The 16,601-nt window shown below is 33.3% G+C and overlaps 1 protein-coding gene across 3 annotated transcripts in view; it reads right to left on the reverse strand.

The window, feature by feature from the left end:
- LOC118181767 (uncharacterized) overlaps positions 1-13,619 on the reverse strand; it is a 43,224-nt gene extending 29,605 nt beyond the window's left edge. Inside the window, exons 1-2 of one of the 3 annotated variants that reach the window (XM_035350958.2) lie at positions 13,191-13,619; positions 1,138-1,249 (exon numbers count right to left, since the gene is read on the reverse strand). In XM_035350958.2, coding sequence (XP_035206849.1) covers positions 1,138-1,239 — 102 coding nt within the window. In that variant the 5' untranslated portion in view covers positions 1,240-1,249; positions 13,191-13,619. Of the gene's footprint in view, positions 1-1,137; positions 1,250-3,276; positions 3,408-13,159 lie in introns of those variants that run through there. The other 2 variants (XM_035350957.2, XM_035350959.2) reach the window with 2 other exon arrangements.
- Positions 13,620-16,601: the final 2,982 nt, after the last annotated feature.

The following is a 16,601-nucleotide window of genomic DNA, read 5'->3' on the forward strand; positions in this document are numbered from 1 at the left end:
AGGGAAATGATCATAACCAGGAGGGAAATCTGCATAAAACTTTCCCTCCCGGTAGGTACATACACCTGGTGTGTATAATCAAATAAACTCACTCAAAATTGTCATGTAGCAAGAAAGAGGAAAGCAACCATATGAAATAGACTGAAGACCAGTTCAGATCCATACTTTTCGCAGATAGGTTCAAATACTGGCTGGTATGATGCTCTATGAAGAGGATCTATCAACTTTTGTCATAGCAATAAGTACCTCAGAGAGATCATTTAAACGTACATGTATGTTTTTGGGATATTCTTTTATGTGAAATCACATCTCTTGCTGTGCTAGTAAGTATTAAGAAGTATTAAGAAATTATCTTAATACTTGTTGAGACAGTCAGGCGAATAAAGTCGGAAGAAAGTTTAAAACTTTAACTGTACTAATGCATTGCTTGTGCTTGCAGTCTAAATCTCTGCAGCTTGGGGAAATTTTTAAGATAAATGCAAACTTGAAATTCAAAGTAATCATATAGTGTACGATGCAAACAGCCTAACGAACGTTGGCTCAAATTTAGTAAATGGGCGACTAATTTAGGCTAGCAAAATGGTTAACGCCAAAAGCTTAAGTAGGAGTTTTGGACGAGAGAATAGTTCTGCGGTCAGTGTTGCTGCCAAAACTTTCAAGGATTCTGTTTTAAATACACGTATGTCATTTACATCCTGGTGATAGCTAACGAAATGAAGTGGCAGTACAATTCAAAATCATAAAATAAGCGGTAATTAACCTAAAATACCCTATATATGTATGTCTCTGTATAACGCCATTACATGAAACTTTTATACTGCCAGACGATACGGCAGCACCGAGCTCGATCTGTAGAATAATAGCCATAACTGCTCATATCAGAATTTAAGTTGCCCTTACCCCTGCTGCCTTCCAAATATATCAATATGTTTTTACCTATCCATGGTATTTAATTTGTTATCTGAAAAGTAAAATGCATTTGTAATATAAACTGGCACAGTCGTAGAAATATTTTTTTCACACACATTTCCAATCATAATTGTAATCAGCAGTGTATATCAATCACCTGAGAAACTCAGTGATACGCATCTGAAATACAAGTATATAATAACATATATATCGAAAATGTATACTTACGATGTAATTCTTCACGTCGATTCCCTGTTCTATCGCTGATTTTATGTAGTGCATCAGTCCCTGCATACCGCTTTCTATGGTTCCATTTAATGAGTACTCCATTTCAAAAGAGCTGAAATAATGAATGAATGAACAAGTTAATTTTTTCTCATAATATTGAAAATAACAATAATGTCTTTTAAAACATCATATAAACCCCAACAGCAATTCAAGTTACAGCAAGCACGGTTTCATGGATAATGTCGTCTAGACAACGCTGGATCACATAATGTGGTTAATAATGCAAATTTCGCTTCAGTGCTTGTAATGGGCCTTCTCTGTTTCACGGATTATAACTGAAAGGCCAAAAGGAATTTCAATGAAATTAAGCATTCAACAGTTAAATTTGGCAAAAATTTTTTTAACTACACTAACCATTTTCATTTTAATTTAAGTGATTATTTTTCCTATCACTCTCTATCGAAGTTAGTTGAACCTTCCTTAAATACTTCTTCTAACTAATTTGCATGCAACGCGATTCTAAAATATCCTTCTGATACGGAGCTGTAAGTGGAAGCAAGAATTGATAGGAAAGCGTTTCGAAATTAAAATAATTGTTATACAATTAAAATATACCTTACAAGCTTTACAAAATATAGCGCGTGTTTGCCTTCTGGCTAAGTCACTCTTGAAGCTGTTACGCTCGGCCGTATATTACGTGCCTTTTGATATTCATCGGCTAGTTTAATTTAAGGGCCAACTACGTTAGATAATTGTGTTTAGCTTCGACTAAGTCTCGTTTAGTTAATTATAGTTTGGTTTCTTATTTCTTATTCTGAGTTAAAACCCGAGTAGAGGCTTTGTTGTAAGCCCGAGAAGGGGCCGATTGTTATTCTTATTTGAGTGAATAAAAGGGTAATTTAACCCTTCTCCAGTCTACGTCTTAGCTGTTTTGAATTCAAAGATAAGTTGCTACATAGGTCACTAGGCTCCTCGACGTTCGTCTTAGACAAAAGGAGTTAAGAACTCTACAAGCTTTAATAAATTTTTGATTAAAAAATCAAAAGTAATATGTTGCCGCAACCGGAAATGAAATCTTGCCCGCACCAGCGTAATGCCATTCAAAAGAGACAAAGATACTATTATACTTTATCTGGGAGGTGACTGGGTAATAAATTAAGCGATTTAAAAGCAATAAACACAGTTCTTAAGAATATTTTTTTCTACTTTTCATGTGATTGATTTTGCAAATATGCATTAAAGTCCTGTTAGAAATATTCAGTTTTTTTATGAAATTAAAATATTTGGACTCCTTAAAATCATTATATATTTTTCTATGATAACTATTTTAAACAGCTGGGCGAGTGAGCGGCTAGATTTTAAAGAAATAATATAGCGAATATAAAAATATGTGTGGCAACCTATAACATTCTACCAGAAATTTTAATGGTGTGCCGTTTTTAAATATTTTGTAATTTTGCTGTTGAATTGAATTTTATGTGGCGTAAATGTGAAGAGCATGATATTTAATAAAAAAGTTAGCACATAAAAATTTAATAACAAAAAGACAAAAAAATGGTTTGTAATCTTATTAAGAAAACTGAATGTTGGTATAATGATAAAATATAAACTGAAAATAAACTTTAAAAAATATAAAGATGTACGCCAACACTTAACACTGTAGTGGTAATTTTAAACTTTTAAATATATATGCTACTATACAGCTTTTTTTTTTTTTTTTTTTTTTTTTTTTTTTTTTTTTTGGTTGTTGTTGTTGTTTCTGAACCGCATTTTGCGCAAGTACGAAGAAAACAATGCTTAATAATAAAGCTAAAAAGGCAAAACAAAGTTAACAGGCGTGAATGCGAGAGCACATTGATAGACTGCAAGCTCAGCGAGAGCGGGAAAGAGCAGAAAAAAAAAAAAAAAAAAACTTTTAGGAAAGCGCTAAACCTTTCAGAATTTCTTTAAACGTTTTCTTATAAAAAATTTTATGCTTACATATCTGCTGAAAGTTAAAATTTTACAAAGAGCTGTTCTATCCTTATTTTTACGTACTGATCATCAACAGACTTTCAGAAATTTTCAAAACTTTTTTATAAAAAGTTTTATACTCACATACCTTATGAAATTTTAAATTTTACAAATAACTGTTCTCACCTTATTTTTTTCCTGCTGATCGTCAACAGCCTTTAATTGCATTTTCAAGTTCGTAAAACTGTTGGTAGCTTTTCTGATCTCCACCTTTCAATGCAAGAGTTCTCGGAATTTGCAATGCTTTTCTACACTCATGTCCATAAATTAAGGATAATGCAAAATCAAGCAAAGGAAGAGTTAGAAGCAAAACAAATTTGACTTATTTGTAAAACTTATTTATTAAACAAAAGGTAAAGAGCAAAAAAAGATACTATATGTTGGATATTATTCAAAAAATTAGCGATTTTTTTCTACCTGGAGCATATTACAAAAAAAAAAATCTATTTACAAAAAAACAATATTGCATGGTTGGTATGATTGTTAATACATTGTATGTCTCCCAGACGATGCAATACAGTCCGTACAACGCCTAGGCATGCTGAGTATCAAATTGTCGATCTGATCTTGGGGGATATTACACCACTCAAAAAGCAATGCTCTCCGAAGTTCCGGTAGACATGTAGGAGGAGGTTGACGGGCTGCAACTCGTCGACCAAGCATATCCCACACGTGCTCTACTGGATTCAAGTCCGGTGAGAATGCTGGCCAGTCCATACGGGTGATATCCTCCGATTGAAGGCATTCGCTTACGATGTTTGCACGGTGAGGACGGGCGTTGTCATCCATAAACACAAATTGTGCGCCTATGGCGCCCCGAAACAAACGTACATGTTGTTCCAGAATGACGTCCCGATAGATTTGGCTTGTCATGGTTCCAATTTGAACATGCAGGTCAGTTCTGGAACCCAGAATAATTCCACCCCAAACGAGCACTCCTGCACCACCGTAACGGTGTCGTTCAATGATGTTTTCTTGGTAGTAACGGGTACCTGGAGCTCTCCATATGAAAGTTCGGCGAGAATCAGACTGCAAGCTAAACCTGGACTCGTCGGAAAACATCACACAAGCCCACTGTTGCGGTGTCCACACTGCATGCTCTCTACTCCAGGCTAACCGCAGGCGACAGTGAGTTGCAGTAAGTGGAACGCATCTGGAGGTCTAGGAGCATCTGATAGGACTAGGAGCATATAGACCAATCTGCCCTAAGCGTCTGTACACGGTCTGCCTTGAAATTGACGTACCAGTGGCTGAAGAGAGCTGACGAGACAGGTCTGAGGCTGTGCTCCGCCTGTTTCTTTTGGCAGTTACTGCCAAATACCGGTCCTCATTCGGCGTTGTAACTCTGGGGCGACCTGTGCTGTGACGTCTCCTCACATTACTATCACCTTGGAATCGTTGCCAAAGCCTGGAGATGGCACTCTGGGCAATTCCTAGTTCGTCTGATACTTCGAGTTGGGTACGCCCACATTGCAGACGGCCGATAATTCTACCACGTAAAAAATCATCCAAATGCGTCCTTTGTGTCAGAACTATTCGGTTATTGCACTGAAATGCTTATAAAGCGCCTACGAACAATTTTACTTCTTTGCATGTATTCCTTATATATCACTCTCTTACACTCTCGTCATTGTGACGTACCATCGGTGTCATCTGGTTACTTCCTGAAATTTGCATTTGATTCTTGAAGATGTGTGTAGTGATTTTACAGGTGATATATTTATTTTAGAGTTCGATTTCCGCGTGACTCCGAATTATCCTTAATTTATGGACATGAGTGTAGATTCAGCTGAAGCTGGCATTTAATCACTTTCTTCCGTATCATTCTCACTGTCAGTTTCAGTTTCTGCAACTATTTTAACACTCTCTGTAATATCGTAACAGTGTTTTCACATGCTGTCTCAATACTATCATCAAGTGCAATGTATTCTAAAAACGAATCTTCATAATTTCCCTCACTGATGTCTGAAATATAAAAAATAGCTTGCAATTCCTGTGTGACTTCTAAATTAAAAACCACATTTTCTGAAGCAGTTTCTAACTATGTTTTGGGAAACTGCTTCCCATGTGTTGACTGTAATATGCATAACCTCTAGCAAAAATATCGACTTAGATTTGTTTTTCACTTCTCTTCCAATTTTCAAAAGGAAATCAGTAAAAATACTGCTTGTCATCTATGAGTTAATCTTATTATGGTAAGTTAAATTCTTGGCTTCTTTTTAAACATTCCACTTTTCCCAATAACCAATGGGGTCATCTTAATTGTTGCATCCATACTGAACATTAGTAACACATGAACTCTCTTTTAATTTCTTAAAACCAGTAGCTGTTTCACTTTTAAACATTAATGTGGCCTCTGGTAATGCTCTGTAAGAGCAACCACTTTCAATCTGTGTTATAAACTTCCTGTTGCTTGTATTCTTTCATAAGCCGGGTAAAATGTCTTTTATCCAGTTCTCAGCTGAATAATGATCTGCCTCTGTCCTCTTACCCCTTGATAAACAATGTTATTTTTCTCTTTTCCTCTTGTGAGCCCTCCATCAGTTGGCACAAAATTTTCTCTTAGCATTTTACAGAATGCTACAGCTTTTGCTGTCAAAAAGAGTTCTAGAAATTGGAAACTTTTTGTGTCTCATCGCTTGAAACCATTGTAGAAACACACCTTGAGACACTTGCACTTTTTATTACATATATTTCTTTAATTAAGTAAACTGCACAATGCTATTTGGGAATTTCCCATTTAAATGCCGCTTCTCTTTGGTTGAATTTACGAAAAGTATCATAACCTTTCAGCAATTTATCCTTTTCTTTCAGGTTTGAATCATTTCGCTTAGGTATTTTCAGCACGTTACATGTTACACACTCATAAAATAAAAAATGTTTCTTCCGGTTATTATTTTAATCCAAAATTCTCGTTTCTAGACAGCAGGAATATTACACTTTTTCTGTCAAATTACAAGGTATTCTCTCCCTTCTTTCCGCATGCCTTCTTGGTGTAATTGGAAGCATATTAAAGCGTATTTGAGAGGTCCAAGATTCGAGTCCCGGCGAGGGCTTTTTACTTAAATTTCACGCTTCCTGTGACTCTATAAAGTCAACCTATCACTTCATTGTTATTATTAGACATAATCAATGCTTTCTTTTTTTTTTTTTTTTTTTTTTTTTTTTTTTTTTTCCTTCAGCCTACAAAGACAATTCCCCTTTTCAAATCAAGGACTTATAATGTATGATAATCGTAGGAAGCATTTCATTATGTTTTTTTAAAACAGCCTGCAAACTTAGCGTGCGTATGCACTCCCATCCCGTATCGGGAGGGAGGGGGTTATTTGGGAAAGGGAACCAGTGCTCATTTAAGCGCCATCTTTTCCTTAATCTTCAGAAACATTCACTCATTTACATTTAATGTACTCGTTTCCAGTGCCTCCAGAGGACTGCTTTTGTTAATTATAAGATGAAGGTAGCCTCTCGTTCTCAGCTCTGGTCTGGACGGAAATTTACAAACAGTGTCTGATAAGAACTAGAGAAGGGTGCCCATCACCCCCCAGGGTTCTAACTACATTGACCGAAACTTCTGTTAAACACTTTTTATTGAAGCATTACACAGGTGGCAGGTTAATGCAGGGCCGGACACCCGGACGCATAAGGGCAAACCGCACATTGAGTTGATCAATGTTAACGAATTTCGCTTACTGCGCATGCTCAATGGTGTACCGTTCGGGTGGGAGGAAATACTGGCGACAATTTTTGCAATACTACGAAATTTTGTTGTGTACCTATTGCATGTGCTTGCGTTTCATTTCGGTTTATTTTGTTCACAAACACTACATTTAATTTCAGTTATTTGACTTTAATTGAGTAATTTAAATTGGATTTATTCTTTAATTTGTGAAAGTATATACGAATGGAACGTATGGTAAATACTTAATTGCTTTCATTCCTCAGAAGTATAATCAATAAGCATTCATCTAATATATCTTGTAACATTTCCTGTTTTGTAATACTTCTCAGCGTAGTTTACAATCGATATTTATGCTCTAAGTAATGAAGCAACTTAGATTCTTACAAGTTTTAAAACCCCGAACTGTTTACGCCTAGATAATACAATATCAATCGTATACCGTGTTTATCTTCTTTTAAAATTGCGCCAAATTCTATTCTGCTCATGCGTAGTAAGCAAAATTCGTTCAACATTGATCAGCTCAATGTGCAATGTGCCATTACGCCCCCCCCCGACGGCTTTGTGTGAGCTAACAACTAAAAGTTAAATGAATGAACTATAAATAGTTTATTCTAGATCTGAAAAATCAGTCTTTTGCCAGTTTGAATTTTACAAGCGACGGAGATGAACTTAATAAACAGCGGTTTTTCTATTGATCAATATATATTCGTTTTGATTAACTAGAAATTTGAAAACAGTAAGCGGCTGAGTTTATTAACCAGTGAGTTTAATTAGCGGTGGGTACTGCAAAAACAGAAATGCAGAATTAACGATCAAGTAATAGACATACTGACAAATACAGTAAAACCTTCCGAAAGCAAGGTTATGTCATTATTGCATTTTGCGCAGGAAAAAATCGTGTTCAACAAAATTACCTTTCTATGAGAATAAATGAGTTAAATGTAGTTCAAATTAGGTAAGTATGTAAGAAACAAATACTATTGTATTTAAAAGGGGCTAAATGAACCAAATGCTAATTGAAAGGACTTTTATTATTGCTTAATAAGTTGGCACATGATACAGTTATTTATTTATTTTAAACTTTAAACTCTCTCTAAACAGTTCCTTAAGCGTTTCGTGGTAAAGAGCTCAGAGTTTTCCGATGCCTGTCATTAAGTGTTGTCGTTTGTCTACGCTGCGTTTATCCAGTGCAAAAGTAAACAACTCTTGTGCATTTTTTAACAATTCACTTAAAGTTTTGTCACTCTGCCTTCTTCTATTAACAGACTGTCGCATCCATTTAGATCTAATGTCTCTCATGTTTCTAGTGTATTGCAAATGACAATAATTAAAGTCCAAAATAGCGCATCAAAAACGCTTTTGTAAAGCACAGTTTATTAACATTTTATTTAAGGAGAAAAATCACCCTTTGGAAATTCCATTCTTATCCCATCCAAACATGGACCTTTGATCCATTTTATTATTTGGTAGAACATATTGCTGTAAACTGTTGCTGATTTCAAGGATGAACATGGCAGAAAAAATGTGAAAGTTTCCGCCTAACATAAGAACATCTTACTAGAATTCTACACGTCACTAAATCACTGCCAAACATTGCTCTTCTTGCACTTGTGTACGCAACTCTGTGTATCAGAGTCACTTGTGTATCAGAATCAGAGCACATTTTTAAGAGCTCACATTAAATTAGCATTTGCTTTCATTATAGATATTTGAAAAAAATAATATATTAATTTGATGTGCAAATTTGTAATGTCCAATTTTAATATCAACTTCTGTTGTTTACTATTATGTTACTGTTTTTTTTTTTTTTTTTTTTTTTTTTTTTATGAAGCATCGCAACTTTTAGTCCCCAAGTTGAGTGCAAAAATTTAAATGACTCATCATATCAAAACCCTGCGCCCTGCTGTAGCATGGACAAATTGATTACATGTCCCCCCCCCCCTAAAAAAGTGCAGAATGAGCATTTATTTGGCTTTAATTTCAAATGAAAATATTCAGTGCGTTTCGATACAAGTGCGGTACGGCCAGCAGCAAAGTATTCTGTGCATGTACTGTAGCTTTTAGCATTTTGATCAGTTAACTTAATGCGTCGTCTATTGAGAAAATTCAAAATAAAAGGATAAAATATAACTTTATGATATAACTTATCAGCAACCTTGATCAATGAAAACTGGATAATATTTCTTACGAAATTCATAGCAATTCTATGCGTGTTCTTTTCTACAAACTAAGCTTTAATGTTTGTTACATAACATCATATGTATGTCAAAAAAAGGAAACTTAAAATTTTTTATAGCTAATTATTATTAGTATCCAATTTGTTCTCCAGTTTTCTTTTGAAGAAATTATTCAAAAACGTTTTCTACGATTGAATTAAACGTTCTTGAAGCCCTGTACGTTCGTAAAAAATATGTTGTAGTTATTTTATAATTTTTCCCGTCTTCTGTATCGATAAATGTTTACACATGCCACCTTATAATCTTCTCTCCCTTTCTCTTTTTCAAAATTTCTCTTAATAGATGCTGTAACATTTCTAATGAGTATAATAATTCTATGCCTAATTTTCGCTCAAAAATAAGACTCACACTCTCCAGTTAGCCGTGGTTCTTATATCTTGAATACTGTACAGCGAAACGACAGAACTGATTATAGTTTCATAAAGGGCAAAAACTAAGGAGCAAGAAACTAAAAACAAAATCTCGATTAAAAAGCAAAGATGTTTCTTTCCGACAATGTTGAAACTTTCTTTTCTTTGCTTAACTTTTACATTCATGCACTAATGTAAAAGTTAACCAAAGAAGAAATTCTTAACGCTAGTCGTATTTTGCTTTTATGAATCTAATGATTAACCAAAATAAATGTTTAGCAAGAGACTTGGGCTTTCTGTCCTCATACTCTGGAAAGTCAAGGAATTTTCTTCACGACTGTAAGCTCTTAACAGTAGTAGCTCTACTCAGCAAATCAATCATAAAACAATTGGACTAAACCTGGAACGGAACCAAAGAATATATTCATCATTATATCACAAAGAATAGCCTTTAGTATTTTGTTGAAAATGGAGGTTAAATCGAGGAAGATGGCATTCTTGACTATTGAATGTTGCCCTTTTACAGTGAAATTCCTGGTGGAAATTACTACATTATTAAAGTGGGCATAGGTAAGCTTTTTATCCTATTTCCGAAAATCCGACGTGAATGAGAAAGTGTTTAGTTCGATATTTTGTAACACGATACGTGCATAAATATAAATTTTTTACGCATTCCACGATGCATGCATCTATACGTCAATTTTTAATCAGTCGCTCTAGAGGCTGATTATAGAAGGATGTATTAAGCGAACTGGCTTCTAAAGGGATACACTTAAATTAATCTTCAAGGTTTCTCATTCAAATAAAAATCTAATGCACAGAAAAGAAAGCTTTTATTAACTTACATATAATTTTATTTTATTTTAAAATAATTGTCAGTTCGACTTTTTTTACAAGCACTGCATGACTCGTTTAGAAAATTTCCAAAAACCATGGAAAACTGATGATTTTTTCTTTCTTTTTTTGGGGGGGGGGTTGCGTGTGTTTTGTTTAAATCACCGAATTTAACTAATGATTCCAAGTTTTCGAAGTTAGATTCTCTTCTTTCTCTCTTGAATTAAATTTTAAGATTTTTCTTAGCAGCCAGAATAGCGTTTAAAAATGACTTCGGCATGCTTTGAACCTCAGCAAAAGCAGCTTTTGTTAGTAATGATTCTTCAAAGTATTAATATTTCCGCTTTTTATTTTAATGTCTACGTTGACATAATTTTAAGAACAGGACATAATTTTAACATTTTTTTTTTAATTTTTAGCAGAGAAAATATACGTATATAATTAGATCAAGCATTAAATGCTTGAAAAAAATTAACAAAACTGCAACTTATTCAACTCTTCCTAATCATCATATTCATAACATTTTTCTTTCCTTTTTTTAACTGTTTCAGTTTGTAGGCAGGACCATTCTTATTTCTAAACCTATCTAATTAATAATATCTCAATTTAAATAGCAAAAAATAGGACAATATGGACAGCTAACTCAATTTCAGGAATAGCAACACATAGAGAAATAGGACTAGAGAGATGTAATTTTTTAAACAATGTGAACATCATGTTCGAACTACTTGCCTATGGAAAGGAAGAGGTTAAGGGAATTCAGATTATGTCACTGCACTTTTTTCCTTTCAAAAACATGTTGAATGAGTAAATCTAAAACTGAATAATTTTGTTTAAAAGGGAAATAATAACGGAGTAAAAATTCAAAACTCGAAATAATGTTGAAAGTTCAGTTTTCCCCTTGAACCTATTCAAGTAATTGAAAGGATAACGAATTGATTTAAAGGATGTCCCCTTAATAAATGCAACTTTTTAAATGCCCGCCATTTCTGTTCTAGTTACTTAATTACTTAATTTCATCAATCATTTTTTATGTTATTGTGCACTCAAAAGTTGCATTTTTAAGGAACACTCTTTATTTTGGAACTTTGAAAAGGCAAGTTTATAAAGTTTTTTAAAAAGTCTTAACATTTTTTTCCAGCAAAAGTTGAGCCTTTCGAGGTAGGAATTCCAGCTTTTCAGAAATTTTTAATACCCATTATAGCAGAAGTAACAGAAAAATAAATACTTTTATAAAAGTCAAAATATTATTAACATTGTGCTGAATTCCAACTGAGATCAGGCAAATGTCTGAAGCTAAAAATTTTCAGCGGGGTTACAACTAGCAGTATGATGACAAGCTTGAAGTCAGTTGATTACAAACGTTTAATTACTTTCTTTAAATATAATTATTAACATGTGCTGTAACTTAACTAAGACTATATGAATGTATTGAATCAGAGACTTCCAACAGAGTTATTATTATAGAAAGTGCTAAGACAATAAGTGAGATTTATGAATATTAGCTGCAAATTTATGAACATTACGCTGCATTTTGTTGCCTCAACACCTCCAATACTTGTTATTCGGCGTCTTATTTTAACTTTGAGTTATTATTAATTAACAGTTTTAATTTCGAATTTAATTGAGGACACGAAATGAAAAATTATCAGATTTTGAGTAGATGAAATAAAAAGAAATGAAGCAATAAATAAGTACTGATAAAGGAATAAAGTTATTAATTTTAATGTCATAATTCTGAATTAAAAATAAACAGACGCAGAAAGATACAGTATTAATTAATTTACTTTTGTAACAGTTAAGACTGGTTGTAATGATTGAGATGAGATACAACAAATACAGTAATAATTAATTTACTTGCGCAATGACTGAGTCTTGGTTTAGTTTCGCAAATATTATGGAAATATCATGGTATTTCCCATCTTATAATTTATTTGAGTTTTATTTTTATCATATACAATGAAAAAAATTAACATAAATTATTGAGGACAAGGATTTAAAGTTCTTAAAAACGACTTCGCATCTCGTATAAAAAGAACAAAAGGAATTTTTTATGAGTTAAGATATGACTGCAAACAAATATAATAAACCAATCAATTAAGGAAAATAAAAAAGAAACAATTTCAAGCAGGAAATTTTAATGTTGATCAGTATGTTAAAAATTTTGAAATAGAGAAATTTAGAGGCTCAATATTTCTCTAACAGCAATTTTAAATTTTTTCTAAAAATGTTCTTAAGACGACATAATATTGTAGAAGTATTATTGAGTAACTGTGATCACAAATTTAACATCGTATTCCAGTTTGAAAAAAAATAGTCATTAAAAACGAACTAACTAGCTGCAGTATATATATTCCAGCATATCTGCATCCTTTTTTTACCGCCGAGATGGGCTCTTAGTGTTTTTGAAATTGCTCGAAACTGGGAAAGGGACATCATTTTAATTTGTAAATGCAGACGGACAATTTTAATTTTCAAAGCAGACGGACAGTGAAGTTTTAAAATATCGAAATTACAGAAACTTATTAGCTTAACACTTAATGACATAGTTTCGTATTCTTTTGCAAATATTAAAGATGTTTCGAAATATATTTTTTAAATAAATAAATAAGCATAATGCAATTAAAACAAGTTTGACTCGAATTATTGTTTCTTAAAAAAATTACGTTGTACTTTGCTATAATTCTAGTTCATAAACTGTGAAAATTCTTAGCATTTCTTCCTGATGTTGAAAATCGTTCATTACTTACATATTTGTGAGCAAGGTGTAAAGAAAGAAAAACTGTTTGTATTATGTTTCAAGGTAAAAATAACTTTCAAATGAATATCATATATCTTCGAACGCTATCGAAAGGTAAATTGCCTTTAGCGATTATCTAATTAAGCAAAAATAACCGTTACTAAAATACCTGAGTACGATCACTCGAGCAGAATCCTTACTTTGTCCTCACATAAGTGTTTGCCAAGTACAGGTAAACATCAAGAAGAGTTTATAGGTTTACGGAAAATGCGTTTGATTCTCTTGCGCCTATTCAGCAGATAGCCTTAAATATATGAGAAACTTAACGTTGGATGTTAAATTTAGCGGATGATCTCTTGAAAAAAAAAAAGTCTGTGACTTCTTCAATGGAGCTCGTACATAAGGGCATGGCATAGGTTTTACGTTTGCCCTGAACTGATTGGTTGCTAGGAAACATGTGATCTCTGCGCATTTAACGTCACAAGGAGAAACGCGCACTTTTTGCGAGCACGGCAGTTTTCTGCCTGAAAGTATTCGTTCGCTCCATGTTTTCAAAAGTTCAATTTGCTTTTCATAAAATAATTGCTTTTCAAAACTTGAGAATATAGCATATAATGGCATTTCGACTCTTTTTTTTTTTTTTTTTTTTTTTTTTTTTTGTTTAAAAAAATGAAATGCAAGCAGTTAAATTTCCGGAAGTAAAAATTTCTGAATTGTCGAAATTACAGGAAGAAGGAGAAATGGATATTATTTCACATACGGATCGAGAAGATAATATGGGCTTATCAGTATTTTAAATGCTTCCGTTTGCACAGTTATTGCTTATTTCTAAGTAGTCTTACTTCAGATTACAGGTGTCATAGGTTTAATCATTTACACACCGATTTCAGTTCCGTTTAAATTTCATATAATATTAATAATTTGATTAATATTTTAATATTTCGTATACTATAACTAATCAATTAAAAGAAAAATATACTTATTATGCGAGAAAAAGTTATGTTTATTCCCTCCCCCATTTGGTAAGACTCACATTCAGCTCACACATCCTCTTTCATGCATGAATTGAATTTTACTTTATATCCATAAATCTAATCTTGAGTAATTTATATCCATAAATTTTACTTTATATCCATAAATCTACCTCCTTTGAGTTACTGCAATAAATACAATTAAATCTGGATAGTGCAACATGTTGTATAAAATTACACAGCCCCGTGCCTACTGCGGGAGGGTCAAGAGGTTAGTATGCACAGAAGTCCGTTATTCGAATCCTTGTGAGACAACGGTTGATTTTTCCTCCAGGCTTCGCAAAACCTAACAGTGTTTGTACTCTGTATGAGTGCACGTTGGCGGACCGTTAACTCATCACCACCTGGATTATCGTGCCTTTCCCATCACTCTTTGGCCCATATCACACGGCGTTTGTTTCACACGACAACTGTTTCGGACAATTTTTCTGCCTGGTTTACTATTGAAAGACGTGCGACTTTTTCCTTCCTTTCCAAAAAAATTATAAGTTGTTCGTTTTCAGCCAATCAGCCATCAGCTTCGAATACTATCAACTTGTTTGTAATGGGGAACCATTTTCCCCTGTGTTAACCGCAAAGCGATCTACTGTGATTGGCTGTTGTGACAAAGCAGAAAAATTGTTCCAAACAGTTGTTCTTCCGAAACAAACCGACGTGTGATAGCAGCCTTTAAGAGTGGGAGGAAGGAATGACAACATCCGCTCCCTTGTGCTTTCGTGGTGCTCGTCCAACTCAGGACTAAAGAGAAGGGCTAGCTCATAGAGTGTTTCCCCCTGAAACATGCAGTGAGGAGTGATGACGTAGCAATGATGCCACTGAGCGCGGAGATGCAGTTGACAACATAGAAATTAGCGTTTTAAATTTGAAGAACCAGCGTTTAAAATGAGCTGTGTGTGAAAGATAGCTATAATTTGGAAGAGACAATGTTACTGCAGTATGCATTTTACACTGAACATTACAAAATTTAATAGTACTTACTCAATTTTAAAATAATAGATAAAGTGCGCTACTCTTAGCATAAAGTTTCTTTTTTTATTTGCAGGGATTTTTTTTTCTTTAAATGCCTGTTTGTTTCTAATCATTTCTTTATCTGCATGTTAACTAAGTGAACTGTACTACTGCTTCTAAGATAACTATAATAACAGCTATTTAAAATTAATCAAAAAACAACCTTAAATTGGCATAGTTTTAAACATGTATGGTTATATATGGCAAAATTTCTGCTAATCTAAGTTTGAGTTTCAGCCTAATTGTAAATTTTACATTGGCATATTTTTCTCCCGATTCAATATAACAACATATATTTTTTTTAAAATAATTTTGAAACTTAGGCTTCCATCAATATTTCATTTAAATAAATACATGTAAGATTCTTATCTTAATTTAGACAAAACAACTTTACTCACAGTACCTAAAATAATTATTTAATTTTTCAAAAGTGGGGGTTAGGGGGCAGGTCTTCTTATGCTAATTACTTTAATATTATACTTTATATATATTTTATCTAGAATGTTAAGCTAACACAAAATCGAATCAATAATAACAGAGGATACAATAAAAATAACTGTAACAATAACTTAACAGACTTAGTTCTCATTTGAAATATCTTTACGCTATTAACTTCTAAAATGCCATCTAGAAATATTTCAAATCAAAACATATTATATATGCTTACTTGTACAGTCGCAATGCAACTACAAGTTGTTGAAACATTATTTATTGGCTGCCACATTCGAAGCAATCCATTTTTTTGCCTTTTGGGTTGCTTTTCTTTGGGAAAAAACATATGCATTTCTATTTAAGAAACGTATTCTAATAAAAGTTCTCACTCTGCAAAATAAACGAATTGCTTCTCTGTTAACTTCAGGATAATATTTCTCCAGTTTATTAATTAAAGAGCCAATTACATGCTTCCCTTTATAGTAAGTTGTACCATGAACTGCACAAAATATGTTTTCGAACTCATAAACTGTATTCATTTATGAATGAGAAGGTGTAGTCAAACCTCCTAAGGACAATAATTTAATCCATTCTGAATTAAATATTGGTTCATCAGCACTATTTTTAGATATTGTTCCCAATGATGAGTCTTTGTCTTGCACACGATAGGCAATATAACCTGCAACATATGTTAATGCTTCTTTTTCGGCTGTCGAAAATTGTCTGTCGGAATTCAATTCTAATTCCCATGCCATAGGAGAAGGTTCCTCTATGAAATCCAAATCCAAATCATCAATAGTATTTAATGGAAAAGCATCTTCCTCCTCAGTTTTCAAAGCCCTTTCAAGTATTTCGGATGTTAAATATGAATCAATATTTCTGCTTTCTTTAGTCATGCATACTTTTGAAGATAAATTTGGCAGCTTATTAGCGAGTATTAATTGCTTTAAGCGGCGTATAACTTCACAAGTGATGGATGGTCATTAAACCTACCAAGCCCTCGAATCTGACTAAAGAGACTTTCAAGTGCATCCTGAGTTAATCTAGAGGTTAAAATATATTTAGCATCATACGATGATTTCAAATCCTGGTGTGGGCCAAAAAGAGAATTTATTGAAATTATTATTCCTTTTAGGAAAG

The sequence above is a fragment of the Stegodyphus dumicola genome, chromosome X1, assembly GCF_044657685.1.
Source record: "Stegodyphus dumicola isolate Sdum_Otavi_A_Nest chromosome X1, ASM4465768v1".
NCBI classification, from domain to species: Eukaryota; Metazoa; Arthropoda; class Arachnida; order Araneae; family Eresidae; genus Stegodyphus; species Stegodyphus dumicola.